Source organism: Chrysemys picta, chromosome 10 (assembly GCF_011386835.1).
Source record: "Chrysemys picta bellii isolate R12L10 chromosome 10, ASM1138683v2, whole genome shotgun sequence".
Lineage (NCBI taxonomy): Eukaryota > Metazoa > Chordata > Testudines > Emydidae > Chrysemys > Chrysemys picta.
The window spans coordinates 13,143,164-13,157,873 of record NC_088800.1 but is presented as its reverse complement, the minus strand read 5'-3'; the positions used below and the strand labels follow the sequence as shown (position 1 = coordinate 13,157,873).

The window sequence follows — 14,710 nt, the reverse complement described above, 5'->3', positions numbered from 1 at the left end:
CACTCCACCCCTTCCATGAGGCCCTGCCCCTGCCCTGCCTCTTCTTGCCCCTTCCCTGCCCCCATTCCACCCCCCTTCCTGAAGTACTCACCCCAACTCTGCCCCCTCCCTGCCCCCAGGGGGTGCAGGAGGGGTGTGGGGTGTGGCGGGGGCTCAGGACAGGGAGTTGAGGTGCAGGAGGTGTGCAGGGTACGGCAGGGAATTGGGGTGTGGGGTGCAGGTGGTGTGCAGGGTGCAGCAGGGGGCTCAGGGCAGAGAGTTGGGGTGTGGGAGGGGTGTGGCAGAGGGTTGGGGTGCACTGTGTGGCAAGAGGCTCCAGGCAGGGGGTTGGGGTAGAGGAGGAGTGTAGGGTGCAGGGTGTGGCAGGGGCTCAGGGCAGGGAGTTGGAGTGCAGGAGGGGTGCGGGATGTGATGGGGGCTCAGAGCAGGGGGTTGGGGTGCAGAAGGGGTGTGGAGTATGGGCTCCGGCCCGGCGCCGCTTATCTAGAGCGGCTCCGGGGTGGCAGCGCCACGCACCACAGCCAGGGCAGGCTCCCTGCCTGCCTGCCCTGTCCCTGGTCCCACTCTGCTCCGCTCCAGGAAGCGGCTGGAGTCCCGGGGAGGCAGGGGAGGGGAAACGGCACCATGTGCTGCTCTTGCTGCTCCTCCAGGTACCTCCCCCAAAGCTCCCATTGGCCGCGGTTCCCAGTTTGCGGCCAATGGGAGCTGCAAGAGCACGGAGCCCTCTACTCGCCTCCCACCCCCCTGCCCGGGGCTGCAGGGACATACAGTAGTTCAGTCGCTTCAGGGAGCGGCACGGGGCTCACGGCAGCACGGGGTAGACGGTGGGGGCCGCGGGGAGCTTGGCAGGCCGCACAAAAGAACCCCACGGGCCGCGTGTTTGAGACCCCTGGGCTAGATTGTGACTGGCAGTAGCCACGACTGAGGCGACATGGGGATAGAGGGTGGGGTTCCCCTGGGTGGGGAGACCTAGAGAGAGAGTGCGGTACTGCCAGGGGAGCAGCACCCAAGCCAAGGGCACCGGGGTCTGGGAGGGACATGGGGGCCAATGACAGGCTAGACCAGTAGTCGGCAACGTTCGGCACCCTGGCGGGCCAGGCCAGTTTTATTTACCTGCTGAGGCGGCAGGTTCGGCTGATCGCGGCCCCTACTGGCCGCGGTTCGCTGTCCCGGGCCAATGGGGGCGGCGAGAAGCGGCGCGGGCGAGCGATGTGCTGGCTGTGGCTTCTCGCTGCCCCCATTGGCTCGGGATGGCGAACCGCGGCCAGTGGGGGCCGTGATCGGCCGAACCTGCCACGTCAGCAGGTAAATAAAACTGGCCCGGCCCGCCAGAGTGCTTACCCTGGCGAGCCACATGACGAACGTTGCCGACCCCTGGGCTAGATACCTGGCCTGCAGAAGGTGCTCTGACGACTGGTGAGCTAATTCCCGAGACGACCAGCAGGAGGCGCCGCAGGGGTGAATCCGTGCCTGATTACAAGGGGCCAGAAGCAGAACCTAGGTAGACCCCATTTCACTTAACTACTCACATCACCCCCTCTTAACAGCACTTTGGCCAAAGTCAGATCTGAACTTCACATTTGGGGCCACTGTACAAGTCTTTTTTTGTGTGTGTCTTGCATAGAGAGCAAGACTCAAGGCTGTATCCTCAATGAAAAAACTAGATTATCTAATTTCACTTAAGAAACAGCTCAGATTTTTGAAGCAGATGATGAAGTCCCATATGAAGGACTGCATGAGCTTGGGCAGACACTGGACTGTTGTGTTAATTCATCAGGACAGTTACATTGCCACCTCATGAAACTGCAGTTAGGGCTGCAGATTTGTCACTTTGCTGAACAAGTCACGGATACTTTGACTTCTCTGTTTGGCTGTGACTTCCATGCAGGAAGGCTCTAAGTGGGTCATGACAGAAGGGTGGCTGGGCCAAACCTCAGCGGCTCTGTGACTCCATGAGCCAAATTGCAACACCCACAGAGAGGAGCTGGGCCCAATCCCACAGGAGCCACCGCTGCCCAGAGTAAGCGTAGGATGGACTCGCTCTCAACCCCAAAGCCCAGCCCTGGGACACAGGAGCCACCACTGCCCGCAGTGAGTTTGGGGTTGGCTTGCTCTCTAGCTCCCTCTCCACCTCCCCTCCTCACCTGGACCGAAACAGGGTTGCAGTGCTGGAGTGGTTCATTTGTCAGGGCTTTGTTTAAAAAAAATAAATAAAAAAAAATAAAAATCATGGAGCAGTCACTAAATCCATGACTTTTACTAGATTTATCATGATTGCTCTGTGATTTTTGATAAAAAGAAATGCCGTGACAAATCTTCCGACCTACGTATAATACTCATTTGCAATGGATACTTCACTCAACATGTTGCTTGGTCAGCATGCCCAGAATCAACCAGACAGCTCGCTACTTCACTCCGGGATCTGATCAGGACACGACAGTGCACGTCTAGGTGCATTATTCAGCAGGAAGCAGAGGCAGAATGTTAATGCACTAACCAGGGCTGCCCTGAGGATTCAGGGGGCCCGGGGCAAAGCAATTTTGGGGGACCTTTCTATATATATATAAAAAAAAAGTGCAATACTATAGAATACTATATTCTCGTGGGGGCCCCTGCAGGGCCTGGGGCAAATTGCCCCACTTGCCCCCCCCCTTTGGGCAGCCCTGACACTAACCAGAGTGTTGCTGTTAGCCAATAATGTACACTCAGGAGAGTTAACCCTTATCTTCCAACTCATCACTGAAAACAAGTTAATACCCCTCCTTCTCCACATCTCAACCCCTCAAGTGTAATTTCTTTAATGAAAACAAAGCAAGAAATGGCCGCTGTAAGAAAAGCCCAGTTCAAAGCCACCATTAAGGAAGCAGATAAACTACTCCAACTTATGCTGTTTTAAACACAACTATTAGAAGACAGGAAATATTCCCTCTTATCTGGGATATCAAGGCACCCTGAAACAGGCCAGGCTAGTTTTTCCATCCATGTGGAAGGAAGGGCAAATATTAAACAGCATAAATGACCATAAGCTCAGCACAGCTCTGGGGTGGGGGTGGGAAAGATGGGTCTGAACCACCTTTCTTTTCCCTGAATCCTGGGAACCAACGGAGGCTGCTGGGTGCTCCGTACTTTTGAAAGATCCGGCTACTGATTTAGGTGTCTCAATATGGATTTAGGAATTTAATTTGGGGCACCCATTTTCAAAGTCTTGGCAATAATCTATACACCCATGCACTTCTAAATTTTATTTATGAATCAAATGAGCGAATAAAATACTTTAACACAAAATTGCATCATGAGAAGATGGGCTATGTAGCTGGATGTCTCAGTACCAGTCATATAAGCACTGGAACAATGGACTAATAATTACATGTGCCATTTTCTCCCATTTGTGCATGTTTTTATTTTATGGGGAAGGGAAAGAGGAGAGAGAGAAAGGGAAGGAAAGAAGGATAATTCCATGGTAGAAGGTTAATTGTAAGGAAAGACTGGTTCGTCACCTCCTTGAACGAAGGGATTGGGAGCACAGCATTCTACTTACCTCTAGATTCATGAGTTTGCGTTGGCTCCAGCAGTGAAGGATCTGAACATGGCTCTATTGAACACCAGCTTTCGCGATTTATCTGAAAGGGCAGAAAGTAGACCAAGTAAGTAAATGTCAACAGTGAGGCCATTTTAGGGAGTGCAGTGCTCCTGCTTTAAGTGCATAGTGCTCTTGGTGCACGGAGACCTGTCCGGACATTCCCACCAGTGGCACTGTGCTGACTTGAAGATTATAGGACCATTTTCACTTTCCAGCACTGAGAAAGCAACGTATTAAGGTCCACAGCTCCACTGCCATGGGTACTTTGGCCTACTTGAGGCTTGCGGGCAGAACAAGACCTGTCAGTCTCTGGCAGAAAGGGAATTCCCCACACTCCAGTAGTGCCCACCATTTGAGACAGCCCCCACCACCTGATTAATTTAGTTCTACTTCCCTGAATTACAGATTGTGTTAACTAGACTGTGAGGAAAAAGCACAATGATTTATCCTGCTGTAGGGGATGGGACATTCCCTTTAGTGAGACACCACCACATCTCTGGGTGCCAATGTCCACCTGTTTCCTTTGGATTTTCTTGGTCTGGCTCTGAGGAACTCTCTCAGAAGCTGACAGGGCCTCAGCTGCTGCAAATACTTCAATCGGGGAAGTGGAGCCGAGGGGAACAACCTGGGATTTGGCTGGGAATCAGACACAACAGACAAACTGTTGGTCATTTGAAATAAAAGGTTGGCCTTTCTCTTTGTAAAGTTCTGCAGCAGGGAGGGCTGGGGCAGCCGCCAGGGAGGCAGAGACAACCGCAGGGAACTTCTGGGGGCAGGGCATTACGGTGCTGCCAGTAACTGACACCAGAGATCTGGTTCTGTCCCCCAGCTGCAAGCAGACTGAAATATCCACTGTAATGGATCCGTGGACCTTAGCAGAGAGAAGAAAGAGAAGATGCAATATTTTATCACTCTTCAGCGCTCCCTCCACTACATGTAGAGAACATCAGAAAGGTGGGTTTGGAACTAGATTATGACATCTGCCACCTCTTAACTGGCCAGTGCCACAGGAGAGCCAGCTGGTAAAGTCACAGAAGTAAAAAAAAAATCAGCATTAGGCACCCTGGAAAAGCATTAGGCATCCTGCTCTGATGTCCTGGCTAAATCTTACTATAATACAGATACATACAACAAACAGCCCTAATGTTATACGGCTTTCTAATTGCCTCCTGGGCCAAAAGAATCTCAAAACTGTCTCACAAAGCGATAGGATATGTGTTTGTTTTAAGTGGCTAAAGAAATGACCAAACATACTACATCATTATTTTCCAAGATCAGTGTGAGATCCTGCTTGAGTGGACAGGAAGGATGACACAATGTTTACAGTGCTAGCCTTGGACTCGGGAGACCCAAGCTCAATTCCCAGCTCCACTTCCTGTGAGACCTTGGGCAAGTCACTTGTCACTCTGTGCCTCAGTTCCCCATCTACAGAATGAGCATATCACCATAGTACGTCGGGGTGCATTATGAGGAGATACAATAAAGATAGTCCGATACTGTGGTAATGAGGAACACAGAAGAATCTAAGATAGAATGGGAACCAGAAGCCCTTTAAATATTTCAGATTTCACATGCATGTAACCAGTCTAAGTGACGGTTACGATGAAAAACACAAGACATTTAATATTAAACATATACACACACTAGCCGTGAAGCGATGTGGGTGAGGGGAAGGGATTGGCACTGTCCCATTCATATGTATCGAATACCTGGGAAACACTAATGCGCAGTATATAATTAAATGGTTTAGTAAAGCCTGAAAACATTATATAGACCTTGTAAATATGCACTGGTTAGAAATTGGGGTTTTCTGAGTTTCTGATTCAATTCTGCAGGAAGAAATGTGGCAGCAAGGTTGATAGGATGTGTCCAATACAGAGAAGTTGCATCTATCCATTCCTGGATTTACATGCATATATTTCACAATTGAGAGCATCACAATAGAGATCGCTAAATACCATGGCAATATTCTTCCACTCTTCCAAGTCAAACCAGAATCTCTTTGGAACGGATACGTAGGCTTTCACTGACAAATCTAGAGGAATTATCTGCGAACACATGGCAACATAAATTCAGGTTTGCCCAAGCTTATGTCTCTGAAGAAAATCCACTGTGGTCATTTATTTGTGGTGTGGGGCCAACCTTCTCTCCCTTCAATACGAGCTTGCACTTAACCTTCCCTTGCAAATATTGGGCCTGATTCTCCTCTCAACAATTTCACACCAGTGTATCTCCACAAAACCAAGGGAATTACACCCAATTTACATCAACGTCAGGGAGAGGAAAATAATACCTAACGATGTCCTGTCCGACAAACAGTGCTTGGAAAACAGATAGGGTGTTTGCAGTTGATCAAGAGACTTGTCATGACAGCATAACTTGCACTGAGTTGGATTAACATCATCATCTATCATTTTCTCTTTTTCTATCAGAGTTAGTTGAATAAAATCACTTCAAATTAATTACAGATTTTGGCAATTTTTTCAACAGATAATTATTTGTGATTTTTTCCCCATTAGCCAGCAAGCTCCACCTCGCTAGCCTGTGGCTTTTCCAAGGATTTAAACTGTTGCATTCTAAAACTAATTAATACAAGTAAGTAATGAAAGGGTGCTACTGAAGGGAGACCTTAACAAGCCTGTGTAACATACACACCTTCTGGGTGTGGTGTTGTGTCCCATCTAGTGGAGTGGAGTGAAGTGGAGTGGAGTGGGATGGGGTGTGTGAAATGAGTCTGGTCTACAGCCTTAGCTAAGAGGTAGTTGACTTTCATGAGGTAGAGACTCATGCACTAAGCTCCAGAGGTCCCCAGTTCGATCCTGCCCGCCGACGACTGGAGTCTGTTGGCATTACAAGTGGGGGCTCCTCCGGGGTTTCAGCTGGGAAGACTCTGAAGCTCAGGACACATTTCCTCAGCTAGGGGAGGTATGTAACCCACACACCTGCTGGGTGCGGTGTTGTGTCCCATCTAGTGGCACTGAGACCACTTAGAGAGAGTTAAATGAGTCTGCTCTACAGCCTTAGCTAAGAGCCAATTGGCTTTCATGTGGTAGAGCAGGGGTGGGCAAACTTTTTGGGGCGAGGGCCACACCTGGGTGGGGAAATTGTATGCAGGGACGGGGGGCAGGAGGCTGGTGTGTGTGAGGGAGTGCAGGATGTGGGAGAGGGTGCGGTGTGCAGGAAGGGGCTCAGGGCAAGGGATTGGGGCAGAGGAAGGGTGTGGGGTGCATGAGGGTGCTCAAGGAAGGGGTTGGGGTGCTGGGTGTAGCAGGGGGCTCACAGCAAGGGATTGGGGTGCAGAGTGCAGGGGGGCTCAGGGTGCAGGAGGGGGCTCAGGGCAGGGGATTGGGGTGCAGGAGGGATGCGAGGGGCAGGCAGGGGGCTTAGGGCAGGGAGTTGGGGGGCAGGGTGTAGGAGGGGTTCGGGCTCCAGCCCAGCGCCGCTTACCTCAAGCGACTCCAGGGTGGCAGTGGCACGCACCAGGGCCAGGGCAGGCTCCCTGCAGGCCTACCCTGTCCCCTGCCCCGTGCTGCTCCCGGAAGCGCTGCGGCCCCTGGGGGAGGAGGGACCGAGGGCTCTGTGTGCACTGCCCTTGCCACGCCTCCAGGTACCTCTCCTGAAGCTCCCATTGGCCATGGTTCCCCATTCCCGGCCAACCGGAGCTGCGAGGGGCGGTGCCTGAAGGCAAGGGCAACGCATGGAGCCCTCTGCCCCCCTGCCCAGGGGCCACAGGGACGTGGTGCCGGTGGCACCGCGGGCTGCATCCAAAGCCCTGAGGGGATGGATCCGGCCCGCGGTCCATAGTTTGCCCACTCCTGCGGTACAGGTTCATGCGCTAAGCTCCAGAGGTCTTCAGTTTGATCCTGCCTGCCGACGACAAGGGTCTGTTGGTGTTGCACCTGCTTTTAGAGATAATTTAATAGATTCTGTTTTTATAATACACCAAGTATTCATTTAACTGCACTAACACAGGAAGAATATTTATTATGCACCAATATAAAAACAAATAAAACTACTTGCGTAAATGAATGCTCTCTACACTACAGAAAGCCAAAGAAGCAGCATTTGAGAGAAGATTGCTCGATGATCACAGAAACTGGGTGATCCAGACATACTCAAAACAAGGGGCCGGCCACATAAACTTTCTTACCAGAGCCCCTCTTCATCCTCATCAAAACCCAGCCCAAAGTTTACACTTTGCGGTGATGAATATTGAAGCACTGGGCAGACAAGTGAGGCTGGTCACACAAAATCAGTCTCAGCTCTACCTTCTATTAGCCTCTGTTGCAACCTAGAGATTTTATCATGGACATAGAACCATTGTCAATCACTAAAACGAATTCCCCCCAGTCTTTCTGCTTCTTTAAGAGGGATGCTAGCAACAGGAAGACAGACTGATTGCTACAAAAAATTCAAAGCCCTTCTTTCCCTCGGCACCCACACTGATCATAGCTTGTTGATTCTGAGCTGCCAAAGGCTTGCATCTTGATTTGCTAGTGTGGGAGCAGAGATAATATGGCACCATTTAGCAGCAGGAAATCTGCAGCATTCTCGATAGACAGAACTTCAGTATGCAGACTTTCGGGAAAAGGTCAGCAGGAAGCCAGGTATTTTTACATGCACTGGATTGAACTTGCTTAAGACAATGAACGGATCAAGGAAGCACCTCCACTACAATTAAAAAGGGTATCCCTGAGGGTTTGGTTTGTTTGTTTTTTGCTGTACATACAGGACCGGCGTGTGGATATGGCAGAGTAGCGGCCAGCTCGGTACCAAAGAGGACTCAATTAGGCCGACACCAGTGTGGATGTGCAAACATTGGACTGTTGGATTTTTCTTCCAGGGAACATGTGCGCAGTGGTTTCCAGAATCTCAGAGCCAACATACTGCAGACATTTAATTTAAAATCCAAAGCAACTTAATACAGAAACCTTTGTGCAGAGAAAAAGAAAGAGGAGACAAGAGAGTCTGCTAGACAAAAGGGGCTGTTAAGTTACATTCTGCATCATGTGGGAACAATTAGTGACCACCAGCTCTTATTTCCTTCAGCTAAACACAGAGATGTTTCATTTTAAAGATCCACAATGGCGCCCCCCTCCCTTTTCCTGTGCTCGTCAATGTGTCTCAGTGGAGTTCTCCAACATCCTTTACTGTACTCAGTAATGTTCCACTTCACTGGCTCTGTTACTTCTTCTCAGATAACTTTTTAAACACTGTCTCTTTCCTCTTCTGCTGCAGCTTGTTCTTTTCAAACAGTCACAAGACCTTCCCAGAGGGCTCGCACTTAAGCAGTAGATGATTAGGTCCCATCTTCATCTCTCATTCACATCTACCCGTCTCGCCGGGGAGTGCATCAGTGTGAGACCTGAACGTGGGCCCTAGTGTTTCCTTTCCAAGAGGAGAGTTATGTTAAGCGTCATTAAGATCAGCAGCTGTCATAACAAGTGCCATCAAACACTGGATTGTTGGCAAGACTCATGCATGTTAACGGTGCTAGGTTGAATTGCAACAGAGCTCTGCAGGTTACACCTCACTGGCCATGTAGTGAGACAGCAGTGAGTGCTCCTGCTTTAACCATACGTTAAATTCCCCAAAGGAGCGACTAATGAGTAATAAAGATGCAATAGTTGGGGACACTATAAGATGTTTTAATGGAGAAAGGTCTCGTTTCCATTCTATTCTCAAAGTGTTCCCCTCCACTGCACACATTATCTTGACATCAGATAGCTTCTGCTATTTAAAAGGTTTGCAATTTTCAACTTTTGTTGGCAGTGTGATAAATTAAATTGAAGCATTTCGGAAGAAGGGGGAACCAGATAATTTTAGCTTTAATTTCCTTGAAAATCTCTAGTGGTTTGGTTTCCTTCTTTATTATTTTAACATAGTCTTAAATTTGCAATTAAAGTTTCCAGGTTTCTCTCTCTCTCTTATTTTTTTAAATCTCCCATCCTTTGAGTTCTACCTTACAACTCAGAGCAGGATACTACTATGCAAAGAGACTATGGCTCTAAAGAAAAAAATATATACTGTTAATCTATTCATTTACATTCAGCTGATATATTATTAAGTACTTAGGATACCTGAGTATTAATCAGTACTAGGGAAAAGATGTGAAATGTCTAATGGAGAACAAATATAGTTGAACAAAAGTTACTTGAGAATTTTTCTGATTTTAGATAAGATACTATTTTACTTCAAATGTTTTTCCCATTTGATTAATATTCAGAAATTGTGCAATGAGTTTTAAATTAAACAAATGCAAACCTTAGCCCTGCCCTCACATTCATGGAAATATCCTGGGGTCCTTATTATTTCATCTGAGGAATTTACACAAATCATTGGAATTAAATTTTAAGTGAATTAAAATTATGATGGAAAGTCACAGACACCACTTGTATATTCCTGGACCAGAAACTGAGGGAAAGGCCCAATTATGGATACTCCTTCCCTGGAAAAAAAAATTAGATAATACCTTATGTTTTCAAGACCCTCCACAGCCAGTAACAAAGCTACCATCTAACATGCATGAAGGAGAATTCAATAATGGAATTTTCAGCATGGTTCCATAGACACGCAATAGGTGTTGCATCGGGAGGTGCTCTCAAATCAAGGCAGTAGAGGAACGTAAAAGCCATTCCACAAGTTATCCAGAAAGGACTATGGGCCAAATCCTGCAATGATTTGCACACGTGCTTAACTTTATGCACTGAGTCGTTCCCTTGACTTCAGTAGAAATACTCACAGTGCGTGAAGTTAAGCATGTGCATAAATTCTTGCCATATTAGGGCCTGGACCCTTATAGTACACTGAACAACACTGCCATTTCTCCCAGTTTCCAGGGGCATGGATATTCAAAAAAGGGCCTGTGGGATATATTAATAAGTAAGTGGAACAAAAGGGACAGGGCTACCAACAGCTGTAGTTTGAACAGGGAGCGGGGAAGAGGCTCCTATAACCATAAGACCTTTCCAATTGCTAGGTAAATTGTTGCTGTGTAGTTTAAGAACACCAGGGGATTCTCAGGCTGCAGCATTCCCTTTGGCAATCTTCCAAATGGGAAAGTGGATAAATGTCCCAAGAATATGTTTTAACTTTTGACACAGTGAGGTCCCTTCCCCATTAGCTGGGACTAGATTGGAGCTGAAAAGCATTCTAGAGTAGATGTGTGAGAGCTGCAAGGAAGCCACCTTCTAGCCTTATATTTTCCCCTCTTTCCAAATTCCCGATATCTGAAACCTATTGGCAATCTGAAAATGCCCTATTATCCTGAATGAACCTGAGTGATCCCTCTGCTTCTCTCTGGAAAAACAAACTATGTTCAAAACAAATGAAACCTACAGCATATTAAATGTATCCCCTTCCCCCAAAAAACACAAACAGCAAACCCCCAAAAGCTGACATTAGTTCAACATTATGGTTTTGAAATCAAACACTCAAAAACCCTAATTCCAAAAGCTAAGGCTTCCTTCCACAAGGGGAATTGCATATCTCATATATTTGATTGTAATGCACAAAAATCCAACAAATTCATGCATGTTTTTATTTAGTGAAGAAAAACAGGTCTATAAACTAAATGCACAGAGGGAGATAAAATGCTATATACACAAGTTAACACAGAGAAACCTTGGGGTTAAGTATGAGCTGTACCAAGGTGGGAAAGATAGCTCTAAGACACTTTTACACACCTCCTTCAAGTCTTGCCGCACTGGAACTGAAACAGTCCACGGCATAATTTAGAATAGAGAAAATACTGCTCTAAGTTACGCTGGCTGCAATGGTCCTATAAGGACAACTGCATTGACCATCTATTGCACGGAATGTCGTCCGCCCCGACCCCTTGCAGTCTAATACATGGAGCAGAGCAATCGGTCTGAACCAGAGGTTGAAAATTGGGTCCATTCAGTTTCAAAATATCGAGTGCTTGTTTTCATACCTTCACACTGCACTGCTGCTAATTTCTGCACGTATGGTCTGATTCAATCTCTACTAAAATCAATGGGTGACTCAATAACAGGTCTGGCCCTCAGTATCCCTGATTGAGAAGAAATAAGCAGGGGGAAAAATCCTAAACTACTTGACTCATACATCTTATAAACTCTGCAGGCGGAATTTAAGTTCTCTGACCTGGAGCTAACAGTTTCATAAGCATGAAGCTACAAAGACGCTGTGAAATGTGCAGTGAGCTCTTTAAAGCAATTTTTTTACTGTCACTGCTCAGTCCTGAATTGGTTGTTTTAAAACTTAGCAAAGCAAATACTGGTAATCGAGGCCTATTTACATACAAATACCTAGACAGACAGACAGACATGTAAGGTATCAATCACTGTGGTATCTGGGTGCTATGCCTAGGTTGTATTTACATCAATATATTTGTAAGACACCTATACACAATGATGATGGGTACAGCATAAGAACCCAGAGAGGATAGTTACCAACACTTTGAAGCTCCCTGATTTTATGGCTGGCAGGGCTGGTTCCTGGAGTAACTTAGAGATGGATCAGAGCGTTCCTAAATTACACCTTGCTACCTAGAACCATAAGCAGCTATTCAGGCAGGTGGAGATATAAGTATTGTAGAGACACTCTGACCGCTCCCCTTCTCCTATATCTCCTAGACAGGTGTGGCATAGTGGGTGGGTGGAAGGGAAGGGAGGGTGGCATAGAATCACAATGTCAGCTCTATGCCATCCAGGACTTCCTATATACTGTCAGAATCCCCTTGTAGCCAGTTAAACCAGCTTTATAACCTCTGTGCTGCTGCAGTGACAGAACAGGACCATATAGTAGGGAAGAGGTTTTGCTCCCAAATTTCAAATGCTAGGAATTTTTGAGTTGCTCCTAGAAAGAGGAGGTCAGATGATTATTTTTTAAAATAGAGGGGGGAAATTATTTTTATCCTCGCAACCCCAAAATGGCTGATGAGTATTGATTCAAACTTTCCAAAAAAACAGCTTCAGGCAGTCTAAACATGAAAAAATTCAGCTCCAAAATTGAATCCTTAGGAAAATTATGAGCATGTAAAAATAATCAGTTAGAACTGAAATTATTTTGCAACTTTACCTACAAGTGGTGTAACCAATGCAAATGCAACATCATTTATATTCTGCAGCTAAAACAGCATTAGTTCTCCTATGTTCAGAGCTTATCCCAGTGATATCCCCCTACCAGCTGTTTTTACTTCTGATGTCACCGAGATCACCTACCTAAAAAAATACAGGGGTAAGGGCACACCAATGCATTACTGACAGCCCTTGATTCACGAGTCCTTTGAGAATCAAATCAATGCACCAACATAAAAGCTACTCGCTCTCTTATTATCTACTTCACCATGATTTTAAAGGCAGGCTTATTACTGAAGGGTATTTTTTGTTTGCTTGCTTGCATTAATTTATCTTTTGATATCTGACCTTTGGACACTTGAGGCTAAGGAAACAGTGTCCCACCCAAACCAAAATAATTACTTGGGAGAGTCCTCCTTCTTTCTATAAATAGTTTAATTAAAAAAAGCCCCCCTTGCCTAAAGGTCTGATCCAGCTCTCATCAAAGTCAACAGAAGATTTGCCATTGACTTTGCCTGATATTGCACGGGGCTCCTACAGATCGAAAACTAGCTCAGGTTGCGTTATAGATTACAGATTAAAACATGAGGCACTAAAAAACAAGGTAAATGTTACTGTAATTCCCAGTTGTTTGTGTCTCTATGTTCCCTGAATTAGCACAGCATCCACACACACACATTGAATTATTTTCAGGATCAATCAGTATCATCCAGTGTTGGAAGCTGATTGGAAAAATATTAGGATGATTTCACAAGAACCATATTTTGTTATAAATTCTAAATTTTACTTAACAAAAATTAAGTTAGGGAACTGATGACTTCAGAAATACTAATTCACTATAATCATAGCAAATAACAGTTCAGTCTAGGCAGACAAACACAGCTTACAAAAAGACTGTGCTTTTTATGTAAACAGTTGAATCTGTCAGGGGGTAACAATGCTTCCTGTCTATTGTAGGGGACCATTCAACACCACAGCTAAAGCACTGTTTGTATAACGTGTCTGCACATTTATTTTGTCTATGACTCAGAGGGGTGTCTAGAGATTGCATTGCAGGGGCTTCCAGTTTCTTGTAATCAGCATAATTAAAGATAGTATTAGAAAACAATTCACCAAATCCAATATGGCAAGAAATCTAGCAAAGGTTTTTTGGGGGTGGGAGAAGAACATATTAAGTGTGAGCCAAAAATAATAATCCTCTATAGGTGAATGCGAGTTGGCAACTGCCAGGCTGATCTTAGTGCAGGTAGGATGGGTCAGGGAATCGTTTGAGAAGACATATCCCGGAAAAAATAACTACACTGCTTATAATTCTGGATTGAAAAAAAAAATTGTAGTTTTTCCATCTTCACCTCTGACATACAAAAAGGAAAAAAAGACTCTAGGAGCCATAAAGTGTGACTAAAAAAGTTAGCCACGCAACCATGCAGCAGGAGACACCTACCCATCCAGCACCCCACCACCTCCAGTTTCAAAAAGGTGACTCTCTTCCATGAGTTAAGATATCAAAGTCAGGCAGTGTTATGAAGTTACTTGGGCTGCCTTCCCATTTCCATCCGCTGTGCCAGGAAACTGTTCAAGCTCCAAGCAGAGCTATTACAGTGACAGAACATTCCCAGACTGTCACCATACCGGTTGGTGGAGTACTTACTAATTTTAGATTGGAGGAGAGAGCACTGGACAATTAGCCAAGAGGCATTTGAGGCTTTCCTCCACCCATTTTAAGACAAACATTTAAACAAACAAAAACAACCCCTCTCCCTCTCCGCCAAAATAGAAAAGCTTTATACAAAACCAACAGCCAGAGCCATGCAGCACTGACAAAAAACCTACCATGCCTTTTTGGGCTGAACCCACAGTCTTCCAGGTGAAGTGCAGAGGACCAGTGGGTAAAAACATCTTTAGTTCAAAAGCAACTTAATACAGGAAGGCTCAACACATCTCCATGGGACGTTTGCAAAATCTTTGCAGTACCCCACTGATGATTTCGATAGAGGAGAAAAGACAGCCAGCCAGAGCACTTGAAAAACACATATTTAACAGTATGTCTCTATCACCACTCAAAGTATCG

The 14,710-nt window shown here is 46.1% G+C and overlaps 1 protein-coding gene across 23 annotated transcripts in view; it reads right to left on the bottom strand.

The window, feature by feature from the left end:
• AKAP13 (A-kinase anchoring protein 13) overlaps nucleotides 1-14,710 on the bottom strand; it is a 341,004-nt gene that overhangs the window by 104,004 nt on the left and 222,290 nt on the right. For all 23 annotated transcript variants that reach the window (XM_042856648.2, XM_065559282.1, XM_065559288.1 and 20 more), the window contains one exon: nucleotides 3,539-3,620. In XM_042856648.2, the coding sequence (XP_042712582.2) occupies nucleotides 3,539-3,620 (82 nt within the window). The remainder of the gene's footprint in view (nucleotides 1-3,538; nucleotides 3,621-14,710) is intronic.